At 35.2% G+C, this 23,557-nt stretch overlaps 1 protein-coding gene across 4 annotated transcripts in view; it reads left to right on the top strand.

Annotated features, from left to right (window-relative positions):
- Positions 1–23,557, top strand: part of LOC136887288 (E3 ubiquitin-protein ligase LRSAM1) — a 687,439-nt gene that overhangs the window by 113,184 nt on the left and 550,698 nt on the right. For all 4 annotated transcript variants that reach the window (XM_067159790.2, XM_067159791.2, XM_067159789.2 and 1 more), the window contains exon 4: positions 3,131–3,431. In XM_067159790.2, the coding sequence (XP_067015891.2) occupies positions 3,131–3,431 (301 nt within the window). The remainder of the gene's footprint in view (positions 1–3,130; positions 3,432–23,557) is intronic.

Genomic DNA, 23,557 nt, shown 5'->3' with positions numbered 1-23,557 from the left:
TTGATTGATTGATTGATTGATCGATCTAGGACTTGGAAGGAAGCAGCTTGGCCTTAATTAAGACACACCCCTGGTAGGAAAATGTATGTCTGAGAATCTCGTCAAATACAATCTAATCTTGGTCAATGCATGTGGGTTTACAAATGTAACCGCGAGGGCTTGATTACGCAAAAAAAAAAAAAAAAAAGTTATGAAATTTGTGGCCATTGTTGAACAGCAATGAACAGAAATCAGTGAAACAACAGAAGTCCTTGTGATATAAATGTTGCCTTGTTATCATTTAATTTTGTCTTCTCATCATGTTGGGTAAGAAGAAACATTTAAAGAACTGAAGTGTTTATGCAAAGCAAATTATTGTATGTAGTTTTCTTACTTAAAAATTATTAAATATTTAGGCCTATGAAGGAAGGGACTATGAAGAAGATTTATGTTCTTTTAAATTTCCTGATTTAAATTGTATTCTTTTGTAAAGTATAGAAAGGGATGTGGAATTGTTATACATGACTTGTGAGGCAGGGTGTGCCATGTGTAAGTGGCTTTTTCCTGTCGTTTTGTAATATCCGCTAAGATGCGAATTCAGCAGAAAGGATTATACTATATCATTGTAATTGGCCAAAGTACAAGTGTTTTTATTGGCCAGTATATTAGGATTTTAATTGGTGAGTGTGGCAAACTGGAGTGTTGCTATTGGTTAGTTTGTAATCACTTGATTTCCTGTTTGTGGCTCCTCGCATGTGCGAGTCAATTTGTCTGCGTCTTTGAATTTGGATCATTGCAGCAGGCAGACAAATTTAGCATCCGTCTCGCAATGGGTCTTCAGCCGGCAAAGGCAAGCGCTATGTTATTGCCTTATGTTATTTAAATGCATTCTTGTGTTTATTGTAACTTCAGTAATTATGTAGAATTTCATCTTGTGTGCCGGAGTTTCCTCTAGTTTTCCACATTTTCCAAAATAGAACATTTATATGACTTAGCAATTATGCTAGTCTGCAACATGTTGTTTTCAGAGGCAGACCTTCTTTTCTAACTCTAGTTGTAATTGTAAGTAACTGCAACACACTTTCTTGAATAGTGTATTTAAATTTTGATTCTTTTCTGGTTGCCTCCTTTCATTCCGTGAATTTAACTTTACTGTGAATCTCTATGTTAAAGTTTGTTCATGACTGAAGAGCTTAATTGTTTCCCTTATACATCTTTTGTTTTGTGTCTCAAGTATCAGTTAAACCGCAGTTCATTTATTTGTTCATTTATAATTGTATGTTCATTTTCTCAATAATTATTTGTCTGTTGGGTGTATTATTGTAAATCTTTTCTCCCCCATAACGTCATACCTTCCCATGGACCTCATAGGGTTCCAGCACCTTCCACTCCCCTCTCTTAGTTGTCATTTTTAGGCCCGTAAGTGTTCTCTTGTATTTGATTTAATTTTGAGTACCAGTATTGATAGTTATCCGTCACGTTTCCATGCTCTGATGTGAATTCACCGCCACTGCATCATTTTGATATTTTCTTATTCATATTATTAAGTATTCACTTTTATTATTATTATTATTATTATTATTATTATTATTATTATTATTATTATTATTATTATTATTATTATTATTATTATTATTATTATTATTATGTGTAGGCATAATTATCCCAATTATGGTTACAAAATTTAAACACAGTAAGAGAAAAACTGAAGGTTCAACAAAAGCATTGTAGTACAAAACGTAAACAACAGGTTAGGAATCATGACAACTACAGAATATATGTGGAAAGTAGCATGGTACCCTGAGAGGTAATAGAACGTAGCCTTTTGCAAAGAAAGAAAATGTAGAGGGTAATTCCCTTGGGTTGCACACATTTATTTTAATAAAAAGGAAACAAATCAAAACTCATAACAGAAAGGAACAAATCAAAAACTCAAAATAGAAAAAACTTTACAAGGAAATTTAGAATTTAGCCATGCCTGCAGATATTTGCAGTTCATTAAAAGAAATTTAATCACAGAATTTGAATTGAAGGGAAATTATCCAACAATACATGATGATAAAATGAGGGCTAATCCCAATCTACACAAAAGTAGCAATAAGACCAGACACAGAGGTACAGAAAACTTGCATCAGTACCTAAAACACTTCAGGTAATATGCATAGATGTTCAGTACTTACATAAGGCAACACAGAAATGCAAGGAGGCGAACCTGAGGGATATTACATTAGAAGTTACCTGTACGAAGTTAAGGAAAAGGGTATTGCCTCCAAAACAAAAGGTACAATATCTTAGCTGAAAAGCCAAGTCATTTCGACATATTTAGTGGTAAATGTGAAACGTGAAACTCGAGAATAAACTCCTGCACAAGGAAAATAAATTATTACATTTAAATGAAGTTGAAAACCAAAATAAATGTAAAAACAGTGCTTACTTTGAGACTAGGTATCGCATGAAGGGACCAAAGGAGGAGCACGACCGCTCACTACTATGGTCAGATAATCAAATACGCAGATCCTACCTCGCTCCCACCGAAGAAGCAGGGTAAGATCCAGAAATAGGAAATGGTGCAACTACCCAAGGGAACCAATCAGAAACCAGGATTTACCCTTGTCTTTCACATTCACCCATTAAACTTACATTAACTCTTATTTTCTCCAATCAAAAGTCTCTTCATTCTTGCTGACAAATGTTCGAGATAAGTCTTCGTTTACAGAATAGGAAAAGTGCTTCCAGAACTGCGGATGTAGGTACATGCCGTTTCACAAATTTTGATAACAAAAATTTAAAATTCACAGATAATAATTTTGATTAAAAAAAAAAAGTTTCTAAAACAGAATTCTCCCAGGTCCTAAGGTCCAAACAAAATAAAATCTTATACAACAACAAAAAGAATTTTTAAAACAATAAAGAAATTTCAATCAATTCCCACTGCTGTCTTAATACTGCCACAATAAAAGTGATTAAGCACATACCTTCAATTCAGATTCCTCATAAAGCAGAAACCTACATGGCACTGATCATGATGTGAAGAGTTGTGTAAAATTACAAGCTTATAACTGTATAATAGAGAAGCTTTTGAAACAGTAAATGACTATATGACTATATATGCTATTAAGAAAATTAATTTTAATCTTTCCTTTTCTTTCAGGAACTGAATGTTAAAGCTAATCAGCTGACTTTTCTTCCTGAAGTTATAAGCGAGCTGGAAAACCTACAGACTTTGATTGTATCAGAAAATAAATTAGAGGGATTGCCAAGTTCCATTGGTTGCTTGCTCAACCTCCAGCATCTGGACATTCGTCTCAACAAGGATTTGTCACATTTGCCAACTAACTTATGCAAAGCTTGTGCCCTCAGAGAGTTACATCTAAATCCTGAGAACTTCACATATCCTTCAGCGGCGGTGCTCCGCCAAGGAACTGAGTCTATAATGAAATTCTTGGCAGCAGGTAGAGTTCAAGATTATTTTGTTTCTTAGTTATGAGGTGAGGTGCATTTGGATTTAGAGTTGTTATGAGTTTTTGATAAATAGAGATAATAAAATACTTAAGCACCACAGCAGCAAAATTATCAATTCATTGAAACTTGTATACAGTGTGAGTGATTTGCTGATAAAATATGGATTTTTATGCTATCTTACCTTGATTTTAATTTAAATATTTAAATAGTATAATTTATGGCAATATTGAAATAATGTAATAAGTCTATGTACAGCACTGAAAGAATACATGGATCTGTACACATCCTGAGATCTCATTTGTTTGGACCTCTATTATTTAAAAAACTTTTATCACCACTATATATCTATATGTTAAACATTTCTGTATACTGAAATGCTTTACTTTGTCTGTTGTGGCAACCTGTAATTGTGGAAATTCATTGATTCATTCAATAAATATACACTGAGTGGCCAAAAGTCATGGGAAGACACTGAATGTGATGTTAATAACAAGTTCCTCCTCTGCGAGCCCCCAAAACGGCAGCAGTGCGGTGAGGCATTGACTCTACAAGGTGTTGGAATCATTCTGAAGGGAACTGGACCCATGCATCTTGCACTACTAGCCACAATTGCTCTTGTGAAGTTGGTGCAGGGTTCGTGTAGCATACACCAGCATCGACAGTGTCCCATAAATGCTAGATTGGATTAATATCGAGCAATCTGGAGGGCTGTGTGCCACCACAGAGCGGCGACATGGCGCATTGTTCTGTTGAAACATGGCATCTTGATCAGGGTATCTAGGGCCAGAAAGGGATGCAGATGGTCTGAGCGAATGTCCACATAACGTGCACCTATCTGCGCTCTCTGCAGCCGGACAGTGCAGCCTAATTGTGACTATGAGAACGCCGCCCAGACTTGAACTGAACCACCTCCCGCCTGGACACAACCTTGTTGACACGCAGGATCCATAGCTTCATGGGGCATATGGCACACTCTCACATAACTATCAGCTCGATACAGCCTGAACCGGGATTCATCGGACCATATCTTTCGCTGTCACTGTTCCATGGTCTATTGCCGATGTTCATGGTCCCATGCACGTCACTGAGCTCTGTGTCTAGGTGTCAACAAAGGAACAAGAGTTGGTAGGCCGGTGAAGCCTATGCAGTGCATTTGCTTCCTTACAGCCCTTGTAGAAATGGGTTCCTGACTCCCAACATTCAGTTGGGCGGTGATCTGACTCACAGTAGCCTGTCGAGCGCCCAGTATGGTTCTGCGGAGGTGAAGTGATGTTAATTTGTTAAACACCTGTGGTCTTCCCGTGGGGCGGTTCACGCGGGTGGTAACATTCTCTCTGTGATATTGAAGATCCACCCTCGACACTGTTGACCTCGGAAATCCGAATTCAGGTGTAATCTCTGCAATGCTGTGACCCATGCGCTGATGATCATCCCAAGTTCAAAGTCGGTTAACTCGTAACATGTTGCCATCTTCACAACACTCAGCTGCTCAGCCACTCAATGTATATATATACAGTATTTATTCTAATTCCAATAATAATACTTCTTTTTTTTTCTCAGTACTATATTAAGTACCACAATTATAATGTTATTAACGTACCTCATATTGCTGCATCATTATTTTATACCTTAAAATCACAATGTCTGAAATAATAACATTTTCAAATTTTCTTGATACAATCCCCAAGAAAATTACTCATGCCATCAAGCATCTTGACATATATGTATATTTATACCACTGACTCGCAACCGACATTCAATGACTCTCCAACTATAACAACTACCACAACTTCAGACAAAAAACTCATTCTTCAACTTACTGTCCGATGACATAAAATATTTTACTAAGTTCCTTCTTGCATCAAACTTCTTTGCCTCAAAATATCTTTTCAGTATAAACAACCAAAAATACTGCATGTACCAAACTCCACTCATTCACATAATTGAACTCCTCCTTATTGCACAACTTGTACAGTTTTTGCTACTGATGCCTATGAAGTTAACATATTGTGCGCAAGTATCCTTCTGCATTATTCTCCTGTGTATTTTTATAACTTTATTGGCCACATTCGACCACTTGAGTCTTCTATGTATACTTTTTCTTTGAAGTTTGTACTGTTTGATTCTTCTTACCTGCCCAGTACCCCTTCCACTATACCATTGCCATTTTAACGCCATAGAACTGATTTGGGCCCAAGTGAAGTATTATGTAGCTGAGAATAACCGACTCTTCATAGTTTTGGAAGTTGAAAGACTTATTTGTGAAGCCGTAGGCCGTTTAAATGCGGAGGACTGGAGCAACGTTGTGAGGCACTCAAAATCCGAGATGATTAAAGCTTGGGAGAAAGAAAGTCTCACAGACAATTATGTTGAAGACTTTACTACCTCTTTAGGGTCAAGCGAGAGTGAAACCTCAACAGACGATGACAATGCTGATAGCGACTCAGAAATGAGTGGTGTATTCGCTTTGTAGGATTATTTCCTTTGTTACGGGAAACTAAATCTAACAGCAACGTGAGATCTGCTACATGGTGAGCAGAAATTTAATTTAATTTTCTCACATTTTATCTTATATCTTATCTTTATATTTTAATGTGTTGTGTATTATTGTTCATCTTATGTGAATCATGTATGTTGCTACAAAGAATAACTGATTATGGACTTATATTCCAGTATTTACATTTCTGTTCGTGTTGTGTATCGTAAATCAGCTGTTTATATTCGTAGCAATTTGGCACCACCGTCTGACTTCCGGCTACTGTCAAGTCGAAACTCATAAAAACGGAACTATAGGTCCTGACCAGGGTAATGACAGAGAGGTGATGGAAATAGTGCAAGATGATCGTAACTGGTTTCCAGTGGTTACACGATACACAGTTAAGAAAAGGGGAAAAAAATCAAATTACACGGTACGTTAAAACCTTAGCACAAAATAAAACATCAGATAAACTGCACCAATACAAACGAATAAACATCAGGTTGGGCAACGTGACGACTATAATAAAGGAATGTGGAGCGGGTCTGGGAAACCTACCAGGGCCATCGGGATATGAAGGTTGCAGGTTTCCAGAAAAATCAACAGTCGAAATGTCGTATGACTTTTAGTGCCGGGATGTCCCAGGACGGTTTCGGCTCGCCAGATGCAGGTCTTTCTATTTGACACCCGTAGGCGACCTGCATCTCGTGATAAGGATGGAATGGTGATGAAGACAACACATACACCCAGCCCCCGTGCCATTGGAATTAACCAATTAAGGTTAAAATCCCCGACCCGGCCGGGAATTGAACCCGGGACCCTCTGAACCGAAGGCCAGTACGCTGACCATTCAGCCAACGAGTCGGTCAAATCAACGGTGATCCCTTGATTCAAGATATTATTTTCCAAAATAAACATTACAAAGAAAATTCAGAACAAAATCCATCTATCCAAATAATCCAGTTACGCTATTTCCAAAATACAAATTAGATGTTTGTAGAGAGCTTTCCTCTTACGGCAATAGGTTAACTAAAGATATCTTAACATAATGCAACTTCTACAATAGAATTTTGAGGCAAAGAGGAAGTACAGGATACAAATACAATATTAAATGAAAGTTAACGCGCTTTCTAAGGCATCTGAGTAATTGAGTGGCGAGTCTGGGCGAGTAGGGCAAACTCCTATGTGAAAATACAAGTGAACATTAAATGTGAATTAAGGTGGAACTGAAAGCAACAGTGCTTACCCCAAGGTAGCCCATCCCGGAAGCGAGGATTCGCCGACGTGCGTCTGATCGCTGGACTGATGAGAAAACGAAAGACCATGAAATCTCATTCATTCTCTTAAGAAGGCAAGCCTGGCCCTAGTGTGATCACCAAGTGACCAATCAGAGCGCAGGAGTCTTTCTATCGCCACCGAGATCTACCAATCAAAACCCTTTATCACGTTGCGATGTTTTTGCAATATTCTAGAACATCACCTAACTCTAATCGCGAACTTTCCCATCTTCCAAAATTGGTAAAGACATGCTTCTAGAATCGACAAGGGCCGACACACCCTGTTCCAAAAGTCCGCGTCTTAATATTTCCAGAACCTTACAGAATATCACTTCCAATGATGATGATGATGATAACAAAACAACTTACAGGTAATGTATGTCTATGAGATTGACAATGTGCCAATGCTGAATTCTCTTCATTGTTCTGAATGATGTATCCTAATTTTCTATACAATTTCAATACAACATTTAATGTTAAGAATATCATGATATAAATTAGTAGAACATGTTTTATCCAAGTATAGGACATCTTCAGCTACTAGTTATGTGGGAACTAAAACATAATTCAATTAATCTTATGTGCTTAAGAGGAAAATCATATTAATCCTGGAGCATAATGCACATTTGCCTACTCTGTCGGATTTTTTGTGAAGGGAAGGTGTGACTGTGGAATCGCTTTATTATATGCTACATAATGGTGTAGTGCTGGGTGTTTACCTTAAAATTGCACCACCGAGCTCGATAGCTGCAGTCGCTTAAGTGCGGCCAGTATCCAGTATTCGGGAGATAGTAGGTTCGAACCCCACTGTCGGCAGCCCTGAAGATGGTTTTCCATGGTTTCTCAGTTTCACACCAGGCAAATGCTGGGGCTGTACCTTAATTAAGGCCACGGCCACTTCCTTCCCACTCCTAGCCCTTCCCTGTCCCATCGTCGCCATAAGACCTATCTGTGTCGGTACGACATAAAGCAATTAGCATAAAATAAAATAAAATAAAATTTCACCATATGTTATTTATAACATCATAAATTCAAGATGGCTGCCATATGTGAAATTCATACATTATATTTAGAATAACTTCTTCCAGAGCTCTCATATGCAAAATGTGCATAGAACATTTTTTTATGTCCGTGATCCGAAGAACAAATTTAGTCCTTATCGATTTTTTCATATCTCTTACCAGTTGTTAGTTAGACACCAGTTTCCCTCCATGAAACATATTTAGTAATCTACATTTATTTCCTAGACTATATATTGCCCTGCTTGTCCGCATATCTATCCTTGGTGAATAAGCCAATGAAAAAAAAAAAATGAGGGTTTGTTTGCTTCCTCTCATAGACAGCAGTCCAGAAACTGTTTCTACACAGGTAACGTGTATGGAAAGGTTGGAAAGACGGACAACCACCATTGTAGGTTCAGATTAAAAAGCTGTGTCTCTTTCAACCCTGGTCTTTATAAACCAGTTTGTAATTTAGCAATAGCAAAACCAGGTCTCTCTACTAAAAATTGGATGTTGAGACCAGGAGAATTGCACAGAGAAATGGCAATGCTAAAAGCAATAGGTATATTTGTAGAAGGTACAGCACTTGTATGTGCTTTATATGATTTATATGGCGATTTAATAATGTCACAAATCCTGGCAGGAAAGCATGCGAGATGAAGAATTGAGGAGCATACAACACTTCTGCTTGCTTTATTTAAATGCTATACTGACTTGTTTTCTACCCATAATGGAGGTATAAAATAATTTGATAGGGAGATCAAAAAGTTGATTGCTGCCCTGCAAACAAACAACATTACAGATATTAATTCAGTTCACAAACAGACTGTTTTTGCTCTAAAGAACTTGAAAATCCTGTCTAAAATGGAGGAATTTGATAATGCTGAAGGAGAGCACAAACCCACCTTTAAAGTTGCTCGCCAATATATGGAAATGGTTGGCACTATGTTGAGTTACATACGATCTGTAAGAACTGGTAATTGGGAGCTACATCTAGCTTCATTGGAAGATTTTGTCAGATATTTCTTTGCTCTTGATTTAAGAAACTATGCAAGTATGATCACTTGGTATTTAGCTAATATAAGGTGGATAGAAAGGACAAACCTAAATCTCTGGGAAGATTTTATGAAAGGGAATTTGGTAGTAAACACGAGTAAGATACCATTTTGTGGTTTGGGTGCAGATAAGGCTCTAGAACACCAAAATAGAGCAATGAAGGTAGCAGGTGGTCTTGTAAATATTACCCAAAGGAGAAGTACGCTGGTAAGGTTTTTCTGATTGCTCCTGGACTGTCAAGGCTAGCCACAGAAGCAAAAGACTTAATGGAAATAACAGAATATTCTCACTTACATCATCACAATCTTACAACATCAAAGTTGTAACACCAAATTTCTGACGTGACTACAATCTTCAGTGCCCCGAGTTATTCAGCAGACCCGATATTATACGATGGTAATGACCTTATCATTATCAGCACAAAAGCTGTTTTCACCAAAGACATTCAGATTGATCCCACACGAATGTCAGCACTTGGGAAAGAGTTGTACGTCAGCTTCAAAACTGGACAAATTGAGTCTGACTTAACGTATTTCTGGACGAAAATAAAGCAAATTAAATTAAAATTGTGTAGATCTGGTTTCAAAAAAGTATCAACAAAAGTGGTAGAAGCAGTTTTACAACTAAAGGCAGATCGACCGCTGTTACATGTTTTGCTGGTTGTGTCAAGAAGTTGACCTGATATCAATCTGAAGGAGTCACTGGGTACTTATGAATTTTCTGCTGTTTCTCGATCAATGTTCGCCTTAGATGGTACACGGTTATTGTGTGCTAATAAATCTAAACCGATGAAACTATTGGAAGATCACGTCACTGCATTATAACGTAACTGTTAACCTGCACCCATTAGCAAATCAGATATCTGTCACTTCAAATCATTCTTCAGTAGTAGATACATCTAATAAACTTGCAGTAGTGGTTTTTGATGGAATGGCAGAAGTACAAGCCATGAAAAATCCTCCTACTGTTAGAACCTGTAGTGATCTTGCAAACGAATTTAGCAGGAAAATGGAATATACACTATTATGTTATGATGAAAGCCACTTGGTCTTCAACACATACAGAGAAGATTCACTGAAATTGCATAAGAAAAGAACCGGCAAGACACAACTAGTCCAGTACGAGATAAGTGATACAATGTACATTGGGAACACTTCTATTGAGTTATTGTTATCGCACACCAAGACTAAAAATGAGTTAACAGCATACTTATCCAAGAGAGCAATCAAGTATGCTACTGAAAGAAACAAGTGTTATTTGTATCTTGGAGGGAAACAGCAAAGTCTTCAAAGGGTATTGTAATAGATGATCTCGAAAGCAATCCCGAGGAGGTAGATACAAAAATCATTTTACATTCCATATTCGCCTGTCGTCGTGGTGCCACACAGCTTCATATTTACTCACCTGCTTTGCTTTGTGATGGTCCAAGCTCTTTTCAATGGGCACTATGTTTTTAACTGGAGTTTGTCAAAATCCAAGTATGATCAGTCTCAGCAAAGTAACCAATTTCCTGGGCCAAAAGAAAACTTTAGCATTACTAGGCATGCATGCATTGTCCAGAAGTGACACCACAGAAACATTGGCAACGAAATCAAAACCCTCCTTCTGGAACATCTTCAGTAAAGCAGATGACGACATACTTGAAGCTGTTAGCAAACTTGGAAACTTGGAAAATTTTCTTGATAATGATAGTCTTTTAATAGAAAAGTTCATATGTCAAGTCTGTCTCTGGCACAAATATATCAAATGTTGGAGAACTGAGCGGGTGGATGTTCACAAAGAAAGAAATGTACAATATAACTATATATATCATGGTTAAGTTTATTAACAAAGAAAGAAACTCGAGGAGAAAACTTGCCACCAACAAGAGCATCACTGATACCATACGTTGATAGAGTTCGTTATCAAACCATAGTAAGGTGCCGTGATGACCAGCCCTACCCAGATCTGCCTTTATCATTAAACTGTGGCTGAGAATTGAAAGAGAAAAACAACCATTATGCTTCTGTTATATGTCTGCTACCATTCGCTCCAAAAACAGTTTTTCAGCTTATTCGGTGCTCTTGTATTAAAAGAATTTGTGCTCCACCATGTAAATGTCTTTACCACAATCTAAACTGTGCTGAAGAGAGAGAGAGAGATGACCATATAAACCATGAAGCTTGTTAAAAGAATTCTTTTAATTTGTTTTAAAAGAATAAAATCTCATTAAAAATATGTTTTATATCAATGCATAACATATTTTTAGAACTACTACTACTACTACTACTACTACTACTACTACTAGACTCTACTAATAATTTATTATATGATGGAGTTAAATTTGCTTTATAAAGAACAATGTCATATCGTTATCATTAGTTCATTAATGTTAAACACTAAAGTTTGTTAAATATCATTGTACAAGTATTAGTAAAATGTGTTCATACCATTGTACATGACTGTACTAGTAATGTTTGTTCCATATCATTATATTATTAAAGTTATTGTGAGTAAATAACAGCACTATCATTATTTCCTCTATTCCTTAATAAATAACTGATGTCAAAATATTCAAACAGCTTATAAATTTCATATTTTGTCCCATATTGGCTCAACACAACTAAGGTTATGTTACAAGGAGATTCCCACCTTGCATTACTTGTCAGCTAATTATGGAACATCTTCAGCTAAAAGATTTAACAAAGATTCACAAGACAAATAGAACACTTATGATGATTATGATAATGATGATAAGATAAAATGTTCGTTCGTGTTGGGTTAAAAATTCTGAGTCAGTATCCAAGTTAATGAATAAAATCGACTTAACGGGTCTTCATTTAAGGCTTGAGAAGTATATGTTTGTTGAGAATCTTTGACGGTAAAATTAAGAATATAAAAGGTTTTCTTAAAATATGACTTTCGGGGGAACTCTTGAAAACAACTGTAGTTGAAGTTGAATTTAAAGTTCGACTGTTGAAATAAGTCTGAAATGAGAAAGAAAATTTAAATAAGGAGGGTGGTATTTTAAAGGAGAAAAACTTGTGAGGATATATATTGATGAGGTGTTTAAAGATACGTGAAATTATAGTCAGTCGTGTTATTTTTTGCGTCCTCCTTTACGTCGTGTTGTCAGCTGACTGAGTTTGTATGTATGTGAGGAGCTTGTAGTAGGCGAGGGGAAGCGAAAGGAGAAATAGGGGGATTAGGGGAAGTAGGGGAAATGGTACATAGGGTGGAGCTAACGGAGGGGAAGCGTATTGGATGTTTTTCCGGATCCTTTTTGATGGCTTTTCCTAGATAGAACCAATTTGGTGGCCTCTTCTAACAATATACCGATATTATCTGTTATTCCATTAATATTCTGGCTAGGGTTTTGTTTCTGATCTATCTCAATATAAATATTTTCCTGAATATTCATTAATTTACCTTTATTTAACATTTGTAAAATGGTTAAATCCTTTTTCTATTGTTGTAAAATTGTGTTTATATTCAGTCATATGTAGACTCATGGCTGAGTATTTCCTATATTTCTCAGCATTAACATGTTCCTGGTATCTTACTAAGAAATTCCGTCCTGTTTGCCCAATATAAGAATTGGCACAATTTGTAGACTTAAGTTTATATATTCCCGAATTTGAATATCTATTATTACTTGCAATGCTTTGGTAATTGGAAATTAAATGTTGATTATTGTTATTGGTGCAAAAGGCTATATTGAAATTAAGTCTTTTGAAAATATTGGTAATCTGGTAATTGTTTCCATTATTATAGGTGAAGGTGGCAACATTTTTCTTTTTTTCAGCTGCATTTGAGGTTTTCTCTTTATTTTGTTTATTAATCTATCTATGTCATGTTTTGTGTATCCATTGCTTATCGCTATTTTGTAATTGACATTGATATCTATTTGGAAATCGTTTTTGGACAAGGGGATGATAAAGACTCTACTAACATGCTTAAAAAGGAGCTCCTTTTATGTGCTTCAGGATGGTATGAATCTTTTTGTATGGTATTTATGATTTGGGTCGGTTTTCTAAAGATTGGAAAGGAGAAATTTTCTTCTTTTCTTTCAATGGTTAGATCCAGGAAATTAAGTTTTTTAATGTTCTCAGTTTCTAAAGTGAATTTTATGAAAGGGTCTAAACTTCAATCTATTAAATTAGCGGTGCAATTGATCTGTTCAATTGATAATTGCAAAAATGTCATCAACAAACCTTAGCCAGATGATAATACCTTTTCCTTCATTTAAAATTTTATGTTTTTCTAGATGATCCATATAGATTTTGGCAAGTATACCTGTTGCTGTAGATCCCATTGGGAGACCTTTCTGTTGGTATACTGTATTATTGAAGGAAAAATAATTATTGTTAAGGGTAAATTCTATGAGTAGCATAAATGCTTCTTTTTCATGGTTACTAAGTTCCTTATGTGTCCTTAAGTTGTTCTTAATTATGTCTAGGGTTTCCTTTGTAGGGATGGTAGAATACATGTTAGTAACGTTGAATGGTTTCAAGGTAAAAGATGGTTTTAATTTAGTGTTCTCAATAATTTTACAAAATTCTATTGAATTTCTAATTGTAATTCTACTTTGGAAAGTATAGTGCTTTTTTAGGAAATTATTGATAAATTTAGAGGTTTTATAGATAGGGCTATTTTTGAAGTTAGTACTTGGTCTTAGAGGTGTGTCGGGTTTGTGTATCTTAGGTAAAGCTCTTCGTGTAGGTAGTCTTGGGTTCATATTAATTAAGGCTGATATTACGTTGTTGTTAAGGATAAAATTAATGTTTTTAAGTATTTGTTTCAGTTTTCTTTGGACAGAGGTAGTAGGATCTTTTTTTATTTTTGTGAAAGTTGTATCTGAAAAAAAATGCTTTGGTTTTCTCTACGTACTCTTTCTTGTGCATAATAACTGCCACATTACCTTTATCCGCCTTTGTGATTATAAGGTCGTTGTCATTTATTTTTTGTTTTTTAAGCCTTTATGGTCTTTTAGAAGGTAAATGGAGCGTATTATCTTTCTGATCTTTGAATAATTCTTGAAGTGTCTTTTTAACTTAATTTAATTTCAGGTTGTTGATCTACTGGGAGTTCAGCTATAACTTGTCTACTTCGGCAATGGTTGTTATATATTGCTTTTGGTTTTATGGACTAGACCAATTAAGTTTGTGTCCTTTCTTAATGATCTGTAACTCTTTGTCCTCGAAAACAACGTCAGTCAGATTCTTAGTTGGAGGGTGAAAGGTTAGGTTGGGTTCGGTATTAATGGGGGATTCTTTTGACTGATTTATATTTTTTTGATTTAGAGTAAGATTGTGAAGTTTTTTGTTCAAGATTTCTTTGTTTTTATCTAAGATGTTTTGAATTTTAGTATTACCATATCTCAAAAAGATATGCCATTCAATAGGGGCCATACGGGAGGAAGATTCTAGATGAGCATTATATAACTTAGAATTTAGAAACAACTTTTTTCTGTAAAGGAACTTAATTTCATTTTTGATCCATAAGTTGTTAGTTTTTTTCTTGAGAAGCTTTATGCCATTTTTTTGTACAAGATTTTCTATGTACTGAATTTAGAAATTTAGGAGCGAGTTTTTGATATAAACACTGTTTTAAAAAGTTTATGTCTTTGCCAATTTTTGACACTTTAATTTTTAAATTCAAAAAGTTATTTGATTGCTTTTTTGCTTGGTTGGCTAAATTACAGCTTATATATTTCATATTTTGTCCCGTATTGTCCAGTATTGTTATGTTACAAGGAGATTCCCACTTTCCAATACTTGTCAGTACCAATTATGAAACATGTTCAGCTAAAAGATTTAACAAAGATTGACAAGTCAAATAAAACACTTATGATGATTATGATAATGATGATAAGATAAAATGTTCGTTCATGTTTGGTTAAAAATTCCAACTAGTCAATCTCCAGGTTAACAAATAAAATCGATGTAAGGGATCTTCTTCTAAGGCTGGAGAAGTATATGCTTGTTGAACCTTGACAATAGAATTAAGAATATAAAACATTTTCTTAAAATATGACTTTCATCCTTAATGACAATGAAATACCTGGCTTAATTAATATGAACCCAAAACTACCTACAGCAAGAGCTTTACCTAAGATACACAAACCAGACACACCTATAAGACCAATTATTAACTTCAAAAACAGTCCTACCTAGAAAACCTCTATATTTATCAATAATTCCTTTAAAAACCATTATACTTTCCAAAGTAGAATTACAATTAAAAATTCAATAGAATTTTGTAAAATTATTGAGAACACTAAATTAAAACCATCTTTTACCTTGAACCCATTCAACGTTACTAACATGTATTCTACCATCCCTACAAAGGAAACCCTAGACATAATTAAGAACAACTTAAGGACACATAAGGAACTTAGTAACCATGAAAAAGAAGCATTTATGCTACTCATAGAATTTACCCTTAACAATAATTATTTTTCCTTCAATAATACAGTATACCAACAGAAAGGTCTCCCAATGGGATCTACAGCATCAGGTATACTTGCCAAAATCTATATGGATCATCTAGAAAAACATAAAATTTTAAATGAAGGAAAAGGTATTATCATCTGGCTAAGGTTTGTTGATGACATTTTTGCAATTATCAATTGAACAGATCAATTGCACCGCTAATTTAATAGATTGAAGTTTAGACCCTTTCATAAAATTCACTTTAGAAACTGAGAACATTAAAAAACTTAATTTCCTGGATCTAACCGTTGAAAGAAAAGAAGAAAATTTATCCTTTTCAATCTTCAGAAAACTGACCCAAAACATAAATACCATAAGAAAAGATTCATACCATCCTGAAGCACATAAAAGGAGTTCCTTTTTAAGCATGTTAACAGAGCCTTTAACATCCCCTTGTCCAAAAACGATTTCCAAAAAGATATTAATCTCATTTACAAAATAGCGATAAGCACAGATACACAAAACATTACATAGATAGATTAATATATAAAATAAAGAGTAAACCTCAGATGCAGCTGAAAAAAGAGCACAATAAGAAAAATTTTGCCACCTTCACCTATAATAATGGAAACATTTACCAGATTACCAATATTTTCAAGAGAATTTCAGTATAGCCTTTCGCACCAATAACAATAACCAACATTTAATTTTCAATTACCAAATCATTGCAAATAATAATAGATATTCAAATTCAGGGATATATAAACTTAAGTGTACAAATTGTTTCAATTCTTATATTGGGCAAACAGGAGGAATTTCTTAGTAAGATACCAGGAACATGTTAACGCTGAGAAATATAGGAAATACTCAGCCATGAGTCTACATATGACTGAATATAAACACAATTTTATGACAATAGAAAAAGATTTAACCATTTTACGAATGTTAAATAAAGGTAAATTAATGAATATTCAGGAAATTATTTATGTTGAGATAGATCAGAAACAAAACCCTAGCCAGAATATTAATGGAATAACAGATAATATCGGTATATTGTTAGAAGAGGCCACCAAATTGGTTCTATCTAGGAAAAGCCATCAAAAAGGATCCGGAAAAATATGCAATATGCTTCCCCTCTGTTAGCTCCACCCTACATACCATTTCCCCTACTTCCCCTAATCCCCCTACTTCTCCTTTCACTTCCCCTTGCCTACTACAAGCTCCTTACATACGTACAAACTCAGTCAGCTGATGACACGACATAAGGGAGGACGCAAAACATAACACGGCTGACTATGAGGTAAATAATTTTACGTATCTTTATACATCTCATCAATATATATTCTCATAAGGTTTTCTCCTTTAAAATACCACCATTCTTATTTAAATTTCCTTTCTCATTTCAGACTTATTTCAACAGTCAAACTTTAAATTCAACTTCAACTATGGTTGTTTTCAAGAGTTCTCCCGAAAGTCATAATTTAAGAAAATCGTTTATATGCTTAATTTTACCATTAAAGATTCAACAAACATATACTTCTCGAGCCTTAAATGAAGACCCCTTACATCGATTTTATTCGTTAACTTGGATATTGACTCGGAATTTTTAACCCAACAGGAACGAACATTTTATCTTATCATCATTATCATAATTATCATAAGTGTTATATTTGTCTTGTCAATCTTTGTTAAATCTTTTAGTTGAAGATGTTCCATAATTGGAATGAATCATGTTCTATTTAATATTATACTCAGAGATTAAGCTGGATTATGTTATGTAATTAATTAATTAATTAATTAATTAAGTGGGAATCTCCTTGTAACATAACCTTAGTTAACATGTTCAAAACCAATGATGAAAATGTAATGGACCATAACTCACAAATGGTAAGAGATATGAGAAAGTTGATAAGGACTAAATTTTGTTCGGCGGGTCGTGGACATCAGAAAATGTTCTATGCACATTTTGCATGTAAGCACTCTGGAAGGAGTTATTCTTAATATAACGAATAAATGACACATATGGTGGCCATCTTGGATTTATGACATCATAAAAACCAAACGACACAATTTTAAGGGAAACACCTGGTACTAGACCATAATGTAGCATACAATAAAGCAATTCTACAAAGGCGTTTACAATCAACAGTGTTCACTAATATTTACACAGTCAGTAAAATATGCAACATTAGGTAAACTGAAGTGATGGAATCACAATCAAAAGTCTTATGTTTTAGATAATTTTATAAAATCTTCATCAAAAGTTCATTGAAATACTAATAGCACTGTTTCTTGATGAAGTAAAATGTTCACACAATTCTTATTTCATTGAACATGCAAAATTGAACAACCTATGAGTAAGGCAGTATGAATGAACATTGCTGTAGTGGATATTTCGCATGATTTGATTACAACACCTACGTTGTTGGCTTACTTGTCAAGTATCCCAAGTTTCATAACTTCTGGTTGATGTTCACTACAGCAGTGAGAAAGTTCCCCAATTATGTTTATTGGGCTGAGACATCATGCCAAGTCCTAATCCTCACAAAATGCAAGAAAAGCAACCTATTTTGGGCACATCTTTTGAAGTGATAAATACAGCCTAATACAACTGATCATAGCAGGAAATTTAGAAGAAAACCTGGATGTGGGCTAAGAAGATTATCCTGGGCTCAGTGCAACCCTAATTCGGCAAGCACAAAATGGCAATAACTACTCTCTGATGGTAACCAATCCTCTGTTAAAAGAACGCACAAGAAGAAGAAGAAGAAGAAGGAGAAGAAGAAGATATCAGTATTGAAGAATCCTTATTTTATAAAACAACAACTAAAAATTTAAAAAAAGAAGGAAATCAGATAGAATTCTGTAATTTCCTTGAAATATATAGCACCACCATTATACATTGTCAGAACTGTCCTTCATGAGAATATAATATGACTAGAAAACAGTATGTGTCAATTTTCTCGGAATTCAGTAGAGGTTGCTTTCAAACACCTTGAAAATGAATTATCATCAACCATGAAACTGCTTATGACTTTTTTGCTTCAGAATTATCTACATACTGTAGAACCTTGTGTATTTGTTTGAAATGGGACTGGGTCCCATGGTGTGCAATGATTGAAATCAGTTGAATTTTATCATAAAATCTATGATTTAAATCAGTTGGCTTAATTTTATGTCATCTTATTACTTGTTGTCGGATCATCGCCTGGTGCTTAAAGCCCACTCCACTTGACAAGCATTTTTGCCTTGCTGGTATTGCACCTCCTGACATCTGTAGAGAGGTAGCAGCAAAACGTGAGATGTACAAGGTGCAAACTTCTCAAGCACATCCTTTACATGGATATCAACCAGAAACCCCATGACTAAAATGAAGGAACAGCTTCCTCAGAAAAACAGAGGCTCTTATCGGGAACCACAGCATTCCCAAACTGATCTCTGGCATGTAAGGCTTAACAGCCCTGAGGGATGGCTCACACCCTGTGAAAAACTTCCCGCTAGATACACAGAGAAATGGATCACATGAAGATCACTCAATAGATTGCGGTCAGGTGTTACTAAATGCAAGAATAACTTAATGAAATGGGGTTTCCATGTGGAGTCACTGCTATGTGAATGTGGCGAAGTTCAGACATCCTCCAACCTGCTCCAATGTAGTGAGTGTCCAACGTCATGTACTCTGAAAGACCTGATTTGTGCTACATGAAATGCAATTGATGTTGCTAACTTCTGGGCGGCAAAAGTGTAAATGAACTGCCAATTCAGTGTTATATTGTTCATGTATCATGTACATATTATGCATTATTACCACATTAACTTCAATCAATGTAAGTGCTTCTGACACAAATTGAAAATAAACCTGTTGTCCATTGTTCAAAATTAATATAAAAATCAACTACTTAAAATCAGGTTGCTTGCTTGTGGGTGGTGCTTTTGTACCCATCCCACATGTTTGGAATCGTAGAAAAATGATGTTCTATGATCAAAAGTGAGACAGCATTACAAGATTGCCCATATTAGTAATTATCAAATATTTCCTTATGAACTAATGTGGATGTAAACTGAGGTAAGTGCAAGTAGTGGTTAAGTCAGAAACGACGACACTTGTTTGAAAGGCCTAATTGGATGGTGTTATACATCATTTGACCAAGCGCCAAAAGTAGATTTTGAGATATTGACACAAACGCAAAATCCTTTGTATTAATTCATATTTTCTTTTCAATGTGAGGTATTATATACCAAAATGAAAATAAAAACATAAATTTTCTTCTTAATTTATTCAATTTAGGGATATTTGAAGTATATCGTTGTAATCTAAGATAGTGGTGCTTGGTCACTTGATGCTTTATTGCGGTTACATTCGTTTTTGTTTTGCATCACTTGACCAACAAATATAATTGTCATTTAGTGATAGATTTGACTTTTAAAAATTCAGTGCAGTGTAAAATATGGTACTTGTTAACTAATTTTATTGCTTATTTAAGTACAGGATTAATTTATACATAACAGCATACAACATGACATAGAAAAAACATGAATTTTAGAATATACAGTAGTATAGATATTACACTGCTAGATCATAGTATTAAGGCATCATAAAAACAGAGTCTTCTCGTGTAATATAATGCAGGATTTTAAGAATTTTCAAGTTCAAAATCCATATTTCCACAATCTATATCATCTATATCATAGTCTATTCCAGGATCACTAAACAAGGCCTTATAGAAAGGCTTAGCATCATTGGGAATCAGCTCCATGAGAGAGCGCAGGTCGTTCAGTTTTGCTTCTGAAACTGGTTTTCCATTGGGCCATAATAGAGTGAGCAGACCATGTAAAGTTAATCCATTTTCGTTCTGAAGCTGCGACCAACTGTAGATTTCTTAATGTTCACTTCAACAGTGCATTCTGCATAAAAATGCATTTTGAAGAAAATGCTAAAAGGTTTATCTTTATTCAACTTTATTTCTCCTACATGCAGCCTCACTGTTTGTGCCTGTCTTCCTGTTTACAATGTGCTTCTGCAGATGAACCGTACTATGAAAATCCGGTCCGATCATTCTGAGCACAAGCAGGTTCTTCTTTCGGCACATCTTCATTACATTTATGTAGTCTTCGGTGGTATAGAGGCACTGCTGAAATTTGAAAGCATATTCTACATCTCCAAAGTCGCTGTCATTAGGGAGGAAGGTATGGCCTGGAAATAAAAATATTTGTGTAATATTTTCAATGGTAGGATGTTGTTCCAAAAATGTTTTCAGAATTAGAACACTGTTTATATTACGATTCTGGCCTCCTCAAGAATGTGACCACAATATGACTTCTTTGGCATTGTGCATGTTTTCCATAAGATGCTTGTACAAGGAGGATCCAACCTCCTGAGCCCCTCGTCCTGCTTTTCTTTCCAACCAGACATAACAATTACCTTTATTATCTTTCCCACTATGAATTCTAAAGTTATATAAGCACAACTGCCGCTTGTAAAATACCACATCTGTGGTAATACGGGACAATGGCAGTGTTTTTTCAAGGTCAAAACGAAACGTTTCCAGTTTTTCATCCAACTTCGATCTTTCCATATCGGAGGATTTTAGGTTCTGGGCATATGCCGCAGGGAAGAAAACCTGTGCGGAAATCCACTATGCGGGAATCTACATTTAGCATCACATGACCAAGCGACTGCATGCTTGTCCTGTGGTCATTTGATATGTAATTCAGACTCAGAAATGATGATTGGTCACTTGATGCAAACCAAGCTCGATAGCTGCATTCACTTAAGTGCGGCCAGTATCCAGTATTCGGGAGATAGTAGGTTCGAACCCCACTGTCAGCAGCCCTGAAAATGGTTTTCCGTGGTTTCTCATTTTCACACCAGACAAATACTGGGACTGTACCTTAATTAAGGCCACAGTTGCTTCCTTCCCACTCCTAGCCTTTCCCTGTCCCATCGTCGCCATAAGACTTATCTATGTCGGTGTGATGTAAAGCAACTAGCAAAAAAAAAAAAGTAGCACTTGATGCAAAACTTATATTTATGATTGAGAGGTTGGCGTTTGGTCAAAATTCATTTCCTGCGAAATCATATTGAGAATAAAAGTCCGAACAATAACCTTTGTAAAGTTTATACCTTTAGCTACCAGTTGGTGCAATAATCTAAAAAAAAATCCATTTTGGCGCTTGGTCAATTGATGCATAACACCATCCAATTATAGCATGCCTTCATCCAACTCTGGTAATAATGTTATGCATGGTAATAAGATTGGATGAATAGTGAATGAAAATTGAGGTTGTGCAGTATATATAGTGATCACAGTTCAGGATGTAAAGTGATGACAGTAGTTGTAGGCATAATTATTTATGTGTTATTGTCTAACTCATGCGAAATGTTTTTCATGATAATAAGATTGAGTTAAATGTGAATGGAAGTTGAGGTTATGTAGTTAAATCCCCCAAGTGGCGAGTGTAGCAAATATCAGTTTTTCACTGGTTGATGGCTACAAGACATAAACTTGAAATTTAAAGTAGAAGCATATGAAATGTTTCACTTGCATGAGTTAACTACATCACGAACACCAAAACAAAGACTGACTACCAACTTAATTAATAATTCTAAATTACTAAATATTAACAAAAATGGAACTCCTATTAACAAGCCAATTCACTGGCATGGCAAGAACATTGGCACATATAAATAAATCGAGAGCTCTTCCTGCGGTTGACTTTAATGACATGCATTGATTAATAATTGAAACTTAACTGCTTTTTGGAGTGAAAAGTGAAGCTAAACTGTATTAGATTTAATTATGTGGAAATAACATTAATTTACATATATGAAGTATTTGTACTACTTAAAGAAAAGGTAGGTTGTTCCAATTAATTTCCTAAGTTTTTTGTGCACTTTGTCTCCCAGTTCACTTGAGATAGAGTTAAGTAGTAATTATTGAAAATATTTCACTATATTGAGAGTGTTGTACTGTACCTGTGTCACAAGAAATTTGCTTTTAACTTAGAATGAGTAATCCAGGCTGTAAACTGGATCCAATATTTTTGTTACTGCAACATCTGGCAATGAAGATCAAAATTCAGAGACAGATCCAGTAATTTCACCTTCAGCATCAAAACAAGAGAGATCATTAGTAACGAATCAGCTATCCACTGAGGTACCCTCTCTAATAATTTAGCAGAGTTAGATTAGTCACTTTGTTGTCTGAATTAGTGAAAAGCAAAAAGAGGACCTAGATAAACAGGTTCCAAAATTCTGTTATTCTTCAAACAGTGCCTTCTGCTCCATTAATCATCTAGAATTCAGGTGACTCGTAAGTACGTTGGGACCTTGCTATACTCCTCCATCATCTGCTGCAGTAGCTGGACCCCTTCTTCTTGAAGAAATTTATCAAAGTGAGAGAGGTAAGTGTTTCAAGGATTTTGTTTGAGAATACAGTTTATATGAGCTTAGACGGATGCATAATAAGCCCATTGTGTATGTTACAGTGACCTTTGAAAACAGGGATGTACATCTGTTAACACAGTTGATACATCTGGGCACCTCTATACACACATGACTACTTAATTGAACTTGCAATTAATTCAGTGAAAAGTTGCAAGAGCAGATTAAAGTTAAATGTGAGAAACTTCGTTACAGACACTGTAAGCAATGTAGCAAAAATGCGGAGTGCTTTGAAAGAAAGGGAAGATATTGAAGTATTTTCCATATGGCTGCTCTACTACTATTTTGAATCTTCTCACACAGGACCTTAGCAAGGACACTTCAAACATGAAGGAACATATAATAGAAATTGTGAAATACTTCTGCAATAATCATTTTGCCTATTCAGAATTTGGGAGTATAGGAGGACAATCATTAATCCTGCTTCAGGAAGTTCGATGAAATCCATT

This window comes from Anabrus simplex, chromosome 1 (genome assembly GCF_040414725.1).
Source record: "Anabrus simplex isolate iqAnaSimp1 chromosome 1, ASM4041472v1, whole genome shotgun sequence".
Lineage (NCBI taxonomy): Eukaryota > Metazoa > Arthropoda > Insecta > Orthoptera > Tettigoniidae > Anabrus > Anabrus simplex.
Note: the sequence above shows the minus strand (reverse complement) of the source record. Positions and strands in the feature narration are given on the sequence as shown.